Genomic DNA, 13,908 nt, shown 5'->3' with positions numbered 1-13,908 from the left:
TCTGCCACGTTGTAGCATAGGCTAACAGAAAGTTTCTTCCTTAAATTATCATAATAAATCTCAGAAAATAGATTTATATGTTCTTGTAAAGTTTATTTCACAAACCAAAACAATATCAGAGATAGTAATTATAACTACAGTTTGGGGGAGCAGGGAGAGACAAAGTATTTCATGATTTTAAAAGAAATAACATACTTTATACAATAACTTAATAGTTAACTAAAATACTATTGCCTGTGCTTTGGGCAACTCAACATAGTGGTTAAGAGAATCCAGTTTCAGTGAGTGACATAGGGTTTGAATCCAGCGCATTTAACTCTAACTTCAGGCAAAATGTCCAAGGTGTTTCCATTTACAAAATGGGATGACAGTAGAACCTAATTTTGTTCCAATAAAATGATACATGTAAAGATGCATACATATCACATAGGAAACAACTAATAATTGTTCCTTGTTAGTACCACTAATTGTACTACTATAATCCTGCACCAAAATAAACTGTTTTGCTCCCAGATGTGAGATTAAGCTGCTGAAAAAATCTTGAAACTTTCTGGAACATGGACAACTTAATGACTACTACTAGTACCAAGCAACATATGAAGTCTTTGATGAGGCAAAGGCATTAGAATAAAAAGAAACCTAGGAAGCACGGCTGCTTTACTTGTCTTAGTCACGTGGAATCTTGGAATCCATGATTGTTTAAATCAGCCCTACTTTCCCTCTAATAACTGCTGAAATCAGTTCATTCTCTAGAACAGGGATTCCAGAAACAGACTTGAAAAGGTAGTACCATGAGCCCCACAAATCATGCAAAAAAAAAAAATCTGCAAAATGTGTGTGTTTTTAAGTAAGAAGGTTCAAAGATTTAAGATTTTATAATAGAGTCCATGGCTTTAAAACTATTAAGCACCACTCACTACCTGAGCCCAGATAAAAACAGGATGGAAAGGATCCTGAACTCTATCTTCTTCCCATCTGTGTTCTGCCAAAAGCAGGGAGACATGATACAATTTTCAACCCACAGCTGGGCTCAAGCTCCAGATCCTCTATACTTGACTATTTTACAAAAATAGCTAACCTGTTTTGAGCATTATGTGCCAGAGACCTCAATAAACACAAGCATTGTCCCTTCAGTCCTTACAACACCCAAGGTAGGAACTCGTACCAATTCCATTTGACTCCTTTTAGAGAGATTACATAATCCAAAAACACAGCTGCTTACAAAAACAGAATAGATGACTTGTCTGCCTGTCTATAGCTAATGTCCTTAACCATCTGATAAAATTACCTCTAAGACACTATTTTAATTCATTCCATCTTCTACAAGAAATCTAATTATCAATCAATAGAACATCATTGTCTAAAAAAATTAACCCCATTTGCTTAATGTAGTGTTTCATATAAAAAGGGACATGACAAAATTTCTTTTCATATGCAATGATTTATATTGTTGAAAATTCTCTTTTAGAGTCATGGAAGACAAAATAGACAAAACAATATTTGCAGCTAATTGGGGGAAAAAAAAAAGACTAACTGGCCATGATGGCACATACCTGTAGTTTTAGAAATTCAGAAGGCTGAGGCAGGAGAATCACATGTTGGAGGACAGCCTCAGTAACTTAGTGAAACCCTGTTTTAAAAAAATAAAAAGGGCTGGGGCTGGGGTTGTGGCTCAGTGTTAGAGCACTTGCCTGGCATGTGTGAGGAACTGGGTTTGATCCTCAGCCCTGCATATAAATAAATAAATTAAATTAAAGGTCCATTGATAACTGAGAAAAATATTTTTAAAAAATTTTTTATTAAAAAAACATAAAGCTCTGAGGATGTAGCTTGGTGTCAGAGCACACTCCTCCCATCCCCAGCCCCTGCACACTGGGTTTCAATTCCCATTATCACTAAATAAATACATAAAAACTAAAATAAAGACTGAAATATCACTAAACTACTACTTTGATATAGGCAAAGATTTTCTTGATACAACTAAAATCTCATGATTTCATTACCAGTCAATGTAGAAAGTATAAATAGCTATAATAAGCCAGTACCCAACCATTTTAATTGAACAACAAAACTAATAAAGAAAAACGGAAGTCAAAATTGTGAGCTCCTGTGTTAAAATGAAACTATTTTCAGGATATTACATAGGCTATGCTCTTATAAAACAGAAAACTCAAAACATTTTTCTACAAATATGCCATCTATTTCAACAAAGAACACTAAACAGAGTTTGGGTTTTGAACCATCTAGAATATTAAATCTGGAAGCTATTCAACATGTCTTTTTTTTTTCTTATGTCACAAAAGACAGTTTACTATCAATCCTCTTACTTTATCATCCTATCATACTTACACTACAAGTTCCCTATTCAATCATCTGTGTTGCAATATCCCTAAACTCTTCCTGTAAGTGTGAACATATCCTCAAATTCTAAATAAACTATCTTAAACTTACTGTGTGTCAAGTTAGTAAATATGTATTACCTCTTAAAGTAAAATGTCCTAGAGAAAAACAATATGCCTCATGAAATATTGCCCAAAGCAAGTAACTTTCATTGAATAAACTAAAACTTGAACTTAAAATCTAGAATTGACTCATCAAAAAAAGTTTTTAAACTAATCTTATGTGCCCAACATTATTTTTTTAAATAGTTACTGAACATCTCAAATATTGTAACAGTACTACTAACATCTCCTTCTGCCTCTCAGCTAGTCTTTAAGAGGGAAATATATGACAGTGCTGATTTACTCTAAAGAATAAATGATGCCAGACAGGGCAGTAAAATGTCTTCACAAACAGGTTTGCATTTAAAAAGAATAGTGCACAGAAGAAGATTTTATTTTTTAACTATAGATAAAGGTGGGAGACAGAGAGGGAGAAGGGAAGTGCTGGGGAGTGACACTGGCCAAATTATATTGTTCTACTGTGTGTGTGTGTGTGTGTGTGTGTGTGTGTGTGTGTGTGTGTGAATATATAACAACTCACATGATTGTGTACTACTCTAATGCACCAATAAAAAATGTGAGGGAAAAAAAGAGATAAGAAAATTAAAGATGGTAAAAAGAAAAACCAAAATGCTTTTAAAACTTCTTTAAGTTCAAAAAAAAACAGGGGCAGGGTCACTGATAAGAGTGAAACACCACATTCCAGAGACATGTCTCTAAAGCTGAAGCAGAACCAGAATGAGAACTTCCTTCTCTCCTCAACCCCCTCCACCTTCACCAAGGTAACAAGTTAGAAAGTAACAAGCAGCAGCAGGTACTCCTAGAAGGAGAGAGAAAACGTAAAATAAAACCTATAGGCACAAAGGAGAGACCGAGTTAGTGGAGCAGACATTTAAAGGGAAAAAAAAAAAAAGGCTCTGGAAAACCAAGCCTCACCTTACAGGTGAATAACACCAAAGGACTCTGAAGTCTGTGGTGTACTGGGGGCAACCATGTCAACCAAACACCCAAACTCAGATCAATTCCTGGCTGTACTTCTTGAAACCTATTCAGCCACCTACACACATTACTACAAGCCTAGCCCAAGGGAAAAGGCACAGCCATTTCCAAGGAGGACTCTTATTTATCTCATTCTATTGTTTTCAATAGATGTCCAGCTTTTCAATAAGAAATCACCAGGCATAAAAAGAAACAAGGGAAAAAATATCTTTGAGCGACAAAACAATCAAGAAAAAAAGACTCACACATAAAAGTTGTTGAAATGGCACTAATAAAGGCCAATGTAAAATTCATTTTTCTTTGTTTTTAATTCTAGAAACAACTGACTGACTAAAGTAAAGGCAGTAGCAATGTACTGTGTATTCTGGAATATACAAAAATATAGAACAAAACTGCACCAAGGCTTTAGGGAATAAGCCAAATTATCTTGTTGGGAGGTAGCTGACAATCTACATGAAAGAGAATACTATATGAATATAGACCATGATTAAAGATGTATATTATAAACATGAGGGATCACTAAAAAAAAGGAGATTTGAACGGGAATATATAATGAAGAAATACAAAAGAACACAGAATCATTAACAACTTATTAATCCAACCGAAAGCAAAAGGATGATAGAGTAGTTGTTTCTTTCAAATATAAAACTGCAGATTTTAATCCAATCTGATTGTTAACTATACTAAATTAAATGGCATAAACACACTGCAGATAATTCAAAATGCACTTAATATCCTAACCTACAAAACTGTATGGCTTAGCAACACAATACATTGTATTGGTTATTTACACTCATGATCATACACATGGCTGGCTAGGAGCTGTGGCCCTTTGAGCTGCCCAGTATCACAAAATAATATTGCATCACATTTCACTACTTCAGAAAAGATCAAAATTCAAAATACACTTTCTCCTAAATGCATACCAGGGCTGTCAGTGATCAAATCAGATTGCCAACTTGGAGGCAAAAGACCCAAATATGCCAACCCAAAGGAGTTACTTTCTAATAGATATCTAACCTAGATGAGTTAAAAGCAAAAGGACAGAAACAAAGTTAAAGTATGCAAAGATGAATCAAAAGAAAGCTGGAGTTGCTGTAGCAATATCAGATAAAATAGATTCCAGAAAAAAGCATTATCACCAAGAATAAAGAGGTACATTGCATAACCAACAGCGGAATACCCATTCTTTCATGTGTACGCAGAAGATTTAGTTTCAGAGTTTTAAAATTCCTAGCCCTGCTGTCTACATGGCTTCTTATATCTGCTTCTGCACTCAATCTGTTATATTATTATTCTGGTTGAAAATAAAGAAAGCATCTTCCCAAATAAAAATAATTAGAAAAGGGGAGGGGTAATCTCCCTGAAAGAAAGACCCCAAGGGTCCTTAGATCACTCTTAGAAAAAGTATTACGAAATAACCTGCATACAAAGTTAACAGATCACTTTTCTTCTCTGCATTGCCAACATTGTGCTAGCACAAAACTTTGTAGTAAACACTAACTTGGTTAAATACCTGTTTGAGAAGTAAACATCACTAGTAAATTGTCTAAAGCTAAACTTTGGAAGAAACACCTGAATCCACTGGAAAAAAAAATGTAAATGTAATAAAGTTGGAAGGAACACAGAGCTCTCAATTTCTAATTTGAAGGGATGGGTTAAAACTCAGCTCCTGATGATCTCCTCAAAAGACTGTAAAGACATTGGTATGGTGGCACATGCCTATAATCCCAGGAACTCTGGAGGCTGAGGCAGAGAATCTCAAGTTCAAAGCCAGCTCAGCAATTTAGTGAGGCCCAAAGCAACTGAGGCCCTAAGCAACTTACAGAGACTCTGTCTCAAAATAAAAATAAAATAAAATAAAATAAAAAGGGCTGGGGATGTGGCTCAGTGTGTTAAGCACACTAAAAAAAAAAAAGTTATAAAGATTAAACGATATAAAGTATTGAACATGATTTATAGTGACTTACAGACTCTAAAACACTATATATTCATATACAAACAAGAGAATATAAGCACTAGATTCTTTTTGCAGGGAGAGAAAGAACATTATTTTTCCTTAGAAAGAGTTTAAGATTTCATTTTGCAATCCAAAAGAAAAATTATCTTTTTTTCTGGTCATACAAACAGAGGGTAAAAAATATTTAATGAAATGGTGTTTTGTAATTTACTAAGTCCAAAGACTGTCTAATTTAGACTGAAGAATGAAACTTTATTCTAGAACTTTGAATATGTTTTATGTTTATATTCAAAAATTACGTTTAAATTTTTTTTTTTAGTTGTAGTCTGACACAATACATTTATTTATTTGTTTGTTTGTTTGTTTATTTATTTATTTTGTGGTGCTGAGGATTGAACCCAGGGCCTCACGCATGCTAGGCAAGTACTCTACCGCTGAGCCACAATCCCAGCCCAGTAAGTACTTTTATGGAAAAATTAAATTTATTTTTTGGTTTGAACTGCTTTTCAAGGAAAAGAGGCATTATTGTTCATTTATATTTAGTTTCCAATGTCCATTAACAAAACAATCCAATTTTAAAATAGATTAAAATAATATATTTAACAAGTTTACTTCTACTTTTTCTACCATAAAGAAAACACTAAGTAATTTGGTTTCTCTTTCTTTCTTTTTAGCGGGGAGAGGGGTTTAAAAAAAACTACAGCAGCCCCTAGCATACATGAGGCACTGGCTTCCACCCAGGGCTACAAAAAAAAAAAAAAAGTTGTTTTTTAAACAAACAAGAAACCAAACAACCATAAGGACAAAAGGGAAGAGGACAGCAACAGAATTTTGTAAACTGCAAAGGAGCTGAATTTATAACTGATTCAACAACAAAAACTAAAACCCAAGTCAGCAATGGAGAAAATGAAGAACTAAACTTAAAATTCCCTAACCTTAGAAACTCCTTAAACCTTAGAACAGCTCAAAAAGCTAGATAGACACACCAACTATTTTGTAAGGCAAAGACAGGCATAGGTAAAAATAAGAAGATGAGCTGAAAGACAATAAGAAGCAGTCTGACCCCCAGATCCTTCCCTCTGCCCTCTTTGGTTCAGTTTATTCAGAAAGTACACAACCAAAGGGATTCTTAAAAACAGGGCATCAGAACAAGCCATGCACAAGCACACTGAAAAACAGAGAAATTAAGTGAACATTCATACTATGAATATTTAGATGATTCCCAGTCTTCTGCCTTGATGCTAACCTCCAAGAAAACCGGCAGCTAAATTAATTCCATGTGGGGGAGTAGAAACATCAATCAGAAACATTTGCTTCTCAGAAAAATAAACCACTGCAACACATAAGACCTAGTTACACAGGAACACACTGATGAAGGGATCCTGCAATGTTAATCCACTTATTGAAGGTCAGTTGAAGGTCCTACCCATTTGCAAAAAAACTCTTATTTGTTTCTCAGTGTGGTTGATTTTGTGTTTTTGGTTTTTTTTGTTTTGTTTTTTTTTTTTTTGGTAGTGCTGGGGATTGAACCCAGGGCTGCTAGGGAATCTCAGGTCATATTTCAATAATAGATTTTTTTTAAAAAATCATGTGTGCAATATTTGAGTCAATTCTACACAGTAGTTTGAAAAACCGAAGTCTTCCAGTCCCCCTTATAGCTCTTCCACCCCAACTGACATTCCCCAGATATAAAATTTTTAAATTTTTTTGATCATTTTAAATTTTGATTTAAAATTTAATTGATTTAAATTTTAATTGATGATTTTGATATTGACCTCCACATCTCTGAGTAGCATACTTATCCTGCTACTTCTTGATTTTCCATTTGAACATTAACTAGTAACTTACTATTATAGAAAAGAAAAATTTGGCTTTTATTTATATTCTTCCCCACTTCAATCTCTATTATGTACATGGATACTTGCTGTTTTCCTCATCTTCCCAAAAGTCTGATCAACACAGTTTTGGTTAGATTAACATAACTGCTTTCTTATTATGACTATGTCATATTATTCACAGCTGAGATAGGAAGGATCCTATATAACCAGCTTTCCTATCCTGCATAACCATTTAAAGTTCTCCACAGTTGGCAACTGTCTTTTGTTGATTTTTTATATATACCTATCATTAACTGTCCACTATTCACTCCTTAATTTGTATCAATCTCTTCTTAACACATTCAAATTAATTTGGAATTCTACCAATTTCATCTTCCTGAAGTTGTTTCTCTTCAAGCCTTCTGACATGCTCACATCTGAACTGCTGGAGTCTTAGACTGGCTTCCCATTTGCCATCTATTATCCTGAGAATGAAGGAGACCTCTCTATTAGGTTAGAATTCCTATTTCTGAATCCTGTGTTTTCCTTTCTCTTGGTTTATTTCCTCATTTTGAGCTACTCCAGTAGTTTCCTAAGACATAATACAGGAAAGATAAACTTTTCAAAATCTATAATATTCTTGCCATTACACTTAATTTGATAGTTTGAGTATCAAATTCTAGGTTAGAATTTATATTTCCTTTGGAATGAAAGCACTACTCCATTGTGTTTCACCTTAGTGTTGCTATTAAAAAGACTGATATCATTCTGATGCTTGGAAATTTCCAATTAAATAGGAAAAAAATTAATTTCCAATTAAATAGGAAAAAAAAACAAAAGAAAGGAAAATACAAGAAAAATAAGAACATTAGATTTCCCAAGAGTCCCAATATCTTACTAATGGTAATTTAATAAAAATGAATGGAAAGAAACCAGACAGTAATAATCAAAAAAATGAAACAATTTTCCCAGAGCTTAAGGACCTAAGTCCAGAGACTGATCCAGTTTCTTACAAAATTGCCTGATCATATGGACAGACTCAGAAAGCATCTGGAAATATCCAACATCATTCATAATAAACATTTTCAACAAACTGGAAATAGAAGGGGTATCTACCAAAAAAAAAATCTACAGCTAACATCATAATTAATAGTGAATTTTCCCATTAATATCAGGAAGAAGATATAGATATCTTCACTTCACTTTTCACTTCTTTTCTTACTATTCTAAAAATCCGTTTTATAAAGCAAAAGGAAGAAGGAAAGTAGATTAATTAAAGATCATCAGTTTGGAAAGAAAAAAACAAAGTTTTTAATTTACAGATGACATTACCTATACATCAAGAATCCCAAGGAATCTGAGCACATATATGTACACACAAAAACTACTAAAATTAATTGAGTTTAGCAAAATGGAAGGACACAAGATAAATATACCAAAGACAAATTGTATTTCTTACTACTAACAACAAACAATACAAAAAGGAATTAAGAAAATAAATACACCCAAAATAACATAAAAATAAAGTACTAAGGAATAAACAAATAGAACATAAAATTTGTACAACTGAAGAACACTGTTGAGAAACATCATAAATATCTAAATAAATGAAGACATCCATATTCACGGATAATAAAGTTATTGTTAAGTATATATTCTCCCCAAATTGACCTACAAATCTGCCTTAATCACTATCAAAATCACAGCAGGATTTTTTTTTAAAGAAATGAACAGGTTGATTCTAAAATTTAAACAACATGCAAAGGGACTTGAACAGCCAAAACTATTATGAAAACAAAGAAAGATAAAAGACAGACTTACCATGAAGCAACGTTAATCAAGGCAGCATATTGTTCAATTGATGAAAATAGTACCCAAAAATATATCCTTATATTTATGATTAATAGATTTTCAACAAAAGTATACAAATGAGTCAATGAGGAAAATCCATAAGCAGACACATCCATATATGGGGGCAAGTGATTTTTCAATAATGTACAAAAATAATTTAAGATTATCTCTTTAACACACAGCATTAGGATATGTGGATATTCACAACAGAGAGATGAATTTAGACACAATGTAAACACAAATTAACCCTCCCAAGCAATAAATAAAATGAATTCAAGATGTATAACAGACTAAATATAAGAGATAATTATAAACATCCAGAGGTAAATCATAGCAGACATGGTGGTACACACTTGTAGTCCTCAGTTACTCACAAGGCTGAGGCAGGAGAACTACTTGAGTCCAATAGTTGGAGGCCAGCCTGAACAACATAGCAAGACCCAAAGCTAAAGGAAAAAAAGAATCTATGCAAACTATCCTTGGTCATGACACTAACAAAACAAGACATTTTGTTTAAAAAAGTAAGTTATACTACATTAAAATTGAACATTTTCAAGTTTTCTAGGGCACAATTAAGAAGCCATAGACTAGGGGCTGGGGTTGTAGCTCAGTGGTAGAGCGGTTGCCTCACATGCGTGAGGCCCTGGGTTCAATCCTCAGCACCACATAAAAATAAATAAATAAAATAAAGATATTGTGTCCATCTACAACTAGAAAATAACAAAAAAAAATTTAAAAAGAAGCCAAAGACTAGGAGAAATATGTGTAAATCATAAAAAGAACTTGTATCCAAAATATATAACTCTTAATTACAAAATACTAACCAAATATAAAACTTAAAAGTAAAAAGCCAATAATCTAATTAAAAAACAAAACACAGATATTTCACAAAGATGATGCAAGTGTGGACAATAAGCATAAACAAATATACTCAATATCATAAGTAACTAGGGATATGTAAATTAGAACTACAATGTGATACTACCACACCTCCACTAAATGACCATAATCAAAAAGACAAAAAGTGTTAGTGAGGATGTAGAGAAATTGAAAGCTTAAGACATTTCTGGTGAGAATATAATATAGTATAGAACCAGAGATTAAAAATTGCAACACAAATCTTGAGTTGCAACTCAGTTTTTCTCTGCTAGAAAATGAGCAAGGCAACAGATGAACTTTCTAAAACAAATTATCATCATCAGAATGCCTCTAGGATTTTTTACTCACAGTTTCCAGATTTAATAAAGACTTTTCAAGTATGCTAAGAGACAGCAACATTTGATTGAAAATAGAGACAAAAAAATAGGCAGTACAGACAGACCCACAGAAATCTCAATAGTCAAGTGTGTATACAAAGACATTTTTTGCCTACGAGAGACACAAAAGCAATATTTAAAGAAATAATGTCAATCATTTTCCAAACTGTTTAAAAACATTATTCATAAATTAAAGAATCTCCACAAACTCCAAAAAGTATGAAAATACAAAGAAAAATCACTGAAAACCACAGGCAGAAAATATTTAAAATAGCCTAAAGTGAAAGACATTTCCTTTAAAGAGCATAAGTAAGGCTTACAACTGACTTCTCAATTGAAACAATGAAAGGTGAAAAACAATGAGTAGAATGCTTCAAGTGCTATAAGGAATTCACTGCCACAAAGAATTTATACCATTAAACTTAAAAAATAAGCAGAAAATGACAATGTTTTCAACCAAATCAAAATTGATGGAATTCAATGCCAGCAGATCTGCACCAAAATAAATAAGAGAAACAAATGAAAAATATATAAAAATAGAATACAACTTTATTAATCTGAAAGAAGAAAAGAAAATGAATATAAAAGATTTATGTAGTAAGGAGTAGACATGACATAAATAGTAAGTAGATTTAAATCCATGTGTATATTTGTAATTACATTAAATATAGTAAAAATTCAATTAAAAGACTAGATTATAAGACTAGAATTATTAAAGTTCATTTTTATTTAGCTTTACAATGAACACCTCATTATAAATTATACTTCCTCTTTGCTCAAACTGGAGCACAAGAGGACAGTGGACTAAAAGAAGCAAAACATAATGCACAGCAACCACAATCCACTTGTCAAAAGTAAATGATAAAACGTGAAAAATTCCAGCTACCATTTATTGATCTTCTTGAATGAAAAACATTTTGCATACATTATCCCTAATCTTCTTAGCAACTCTGCAGATATTATACCATTTCCACTAATAAATTGAGGTTCTGAAAGGTGTCACACATTTGACCATAATAACACAGAATGCAGATTTTGAAGTGGGGAAGCCAGGATTCTAAAATCTTTCTCAGTCTGTTTCCAGTAGTTATGCTTTTTCAACAATAATACCCTCTCATTAATAATCACCAACTATGTTGAAGTATTTACATAATGCTTAGGGACTTGTGAAACAAAACTAAAATTTTTTAAAAATGCACAAGTTACACAATTAATTCATAACTAGTAAACTTGGCTTTTAAAAACATACACTTCTCTATATAATTCTCATTCCGATTTATGCAATGGGATTACCTTATGGAGGACAAAGTCCTTGAGTATATCAGTGAAAGGAAAGGCCAAAGTAATACGCTGATAAGGTACACTAATGATATGAAGTACTTTAATTCAACTTCATCCATAAAAAAATTTTTCAGTTCTACTCTGCACAGTGAAACCCAGATAATATATTCATGATAAACTCTAAAAGGCTGAGCTTCAGCTAATCATCTGGCCTAGGGATTGATAATGCCATAATTAAAAATGTTCCATGAAACATTTTAATTAAGGAAAAAAAAAGATAATACATGTCTTCAAGTAATAAAGGCAGACAGATGGCTTTTTGAGTTTATTTTGGCTACATAATTATAGAAGGTTTATCATCCAAAGTCTCATCTCAGATTATTAAAGAAAATTCTCATGAAGATATTCCTCCTTCCACCCACCAGCATCATTATAGATAACATACTGGTAACATAATGGAAGTAAGCAACCTTAGATGTTAAAAGAAGAAGAAGGAAAAAATAAAAATTTTAAAAAAAGCCTTGTAATGCAGCCTTAGATAACAAAGGAAGAGGCAGAAATAACATTCTTCCCAGATGGTACAAAAAGTAAATAGGTTCTTATTAATATCTAACCCACATCTATGGGGGAACTTCTCCCCATTTATTGACAACCAATCTCCCATATTCCAATATATCCAAAGGATGTATTCAAAGATTCCTTCCTCCTTTCCCTTCCCTTCATTATTCTTCCCTTCATTTCATTTCTAACCAATAATTCACTTTACTGTTGTTTGGTACATTCGTTTCTCCAAATTCCCTGTTGTTCTCCTTTCTTTCTTTACTATCTTTTTTTACAATCTCCTTTCTTTACTATCTCTGAGCCCCGGCCCCCATCACTTTAGACACCTAGGTCACATCTAGGTTAGGTTTCTCTCTTTTCCCCTCTCTCTCTTGAATATAGGATCTTGGCTGGCCTTGAACTCCTGGGCTCAAGCAATCTGTCCATTTCAGCCTCCTAAGTAATTGAAACTACAGGAGTGAGCCACTGCTCCTAGCTCCATTTTTTCCCCCAGTACTAGGGATTAAACCCAGGGCTTTGTGCATGCTAGGCAAGCATTCTACCACTGAATTTCATTCTAGCCCTTTTATTTTATTTTTTTTATTTTGACACACGTTCTCGCCAAGTTGCTCTGGCTGGCCTTGAACCTGGAATTCTTCTGCTTCAGTCTCCCAAGTCCAATGTTCACTTCTTAAAGCCAAGAATGCTATTCCACAAAAAAAGAATGGTTTTATGATCAACTCACAAAGCACACCAGTCACTTAATTAGACCAGAAATTCTGAAATGAAGAAACTTGTTTAACTTTATTAACCAGCTATTCTCAAACTTATTAAGCTAATAAACTCCTTTCTCCCCAACCTATTAATATCCCCCAGAACATACACTTAGGAAATGTTAATCCTAACCATTGCTAAAATATGCTATAAAAATATTATACTTCATCTTATAGTCTAAAGTTTATAAAATGTCACTGCCTTTGGAAAACCCAAAAATGAATTTACACAGAAAATAATTACCAAGTTGCTGGGTGAAAACACCACATGTGTATTTACCTTATATATATTCATTTAAAAATTAGAACTGTAATCTCCAATTGTAATTTTGTCATTGCAGAAACATGGGGGAAGGAGGGTGAAAAGCAAAATTTTTCTTCAAGTCAAGTATGTAGTATGGAATAGACTATTTTATAAATGTTAAGATCTGACGCTGTTTATTTTTCCTTTGTTAATTTTCATAGTTGGTCTTTTTTCCCCCCAAGGGGGAGAAAAGAATAGAATTTTATTAACTTTATGATCCAATGAATATACAGGCATGCCATGTTAGACCTTTCAGAGGTAATAAAATGATTAAAAATCTTATTGAAAATATGTCAGTTCTACCTTTAGGTATATTACAAATTATTTACTTCACAGGTTTTAAAGAGCATATTTCAAAGTACACAACATTTTACCTGAAAGCTCCGTAAAGTGGTCTGTACCAACAGACAAATGAACAAGGAGTAAAAAGCAAGAACCACAGGATACTCAATCCAAAATCAACCCCTCTTGCAGAATCAACAAAAAACCAAGCCAAGCATCCGAAGATATTTAGAAACAGTGTTACAGCGTGGACTGTGGAATCAGAAAACAAAATAGAAAAGAAATGTTTACATTCAATTTATTAATTCATCAACAAAAATTGTAAATGAAAAAAAAACTTCCTAAGAATAAATGTATTCTATCCCATGTTTCCATTTACTATTTTTTAAAACACTGTTTCATAC

At 32.9% G+C, this 13,908-nt stretch overlaps 1 protein-coding gene across 2 annotated transcripts in view; it reads right to left on the bottom strand.

Annotated features, from left to right (window-relative positions):
* Positions 1-13,908, bottom strand: part of Scamp1 (secretory carrier membrane protein 1) — a 99,484-nt gene that overhangs the window by 22,280 nt on the left and 63,296 nt on the right. For both annotated transcript variants that reach the window (XM_021728879.3, XM_005328988.5), the window contains one exon: positions 13,597-13,756. In XM_021728879.3, the coding sequence (XP_021584554.1) occupies positions 13,597-13,756 (160 nt within the window). The remainder of the gene's footprint in view (positions 1-13,596; positions 13,757-13,908) is intronic.

The sequence above is a fragment of the Ictidomys tridecemlineatus genome, chromosome 1, assembly GCF_052094955.1.
Source record: "Ictidomys tridecemlineatus isolate mIctTri1 chromosome 1, mIctTri1.hap1, whole genome shotgun sequence".
NCBI lineage: Eukaryota > Metazoa > Chordata > Mammalia > Rodentia > Sciuridae > Ictidomys > Ictidomys tridecemlineatus.
This window is presented reverse-complemented; position numbering and strand designations above follow the sequence as displayed.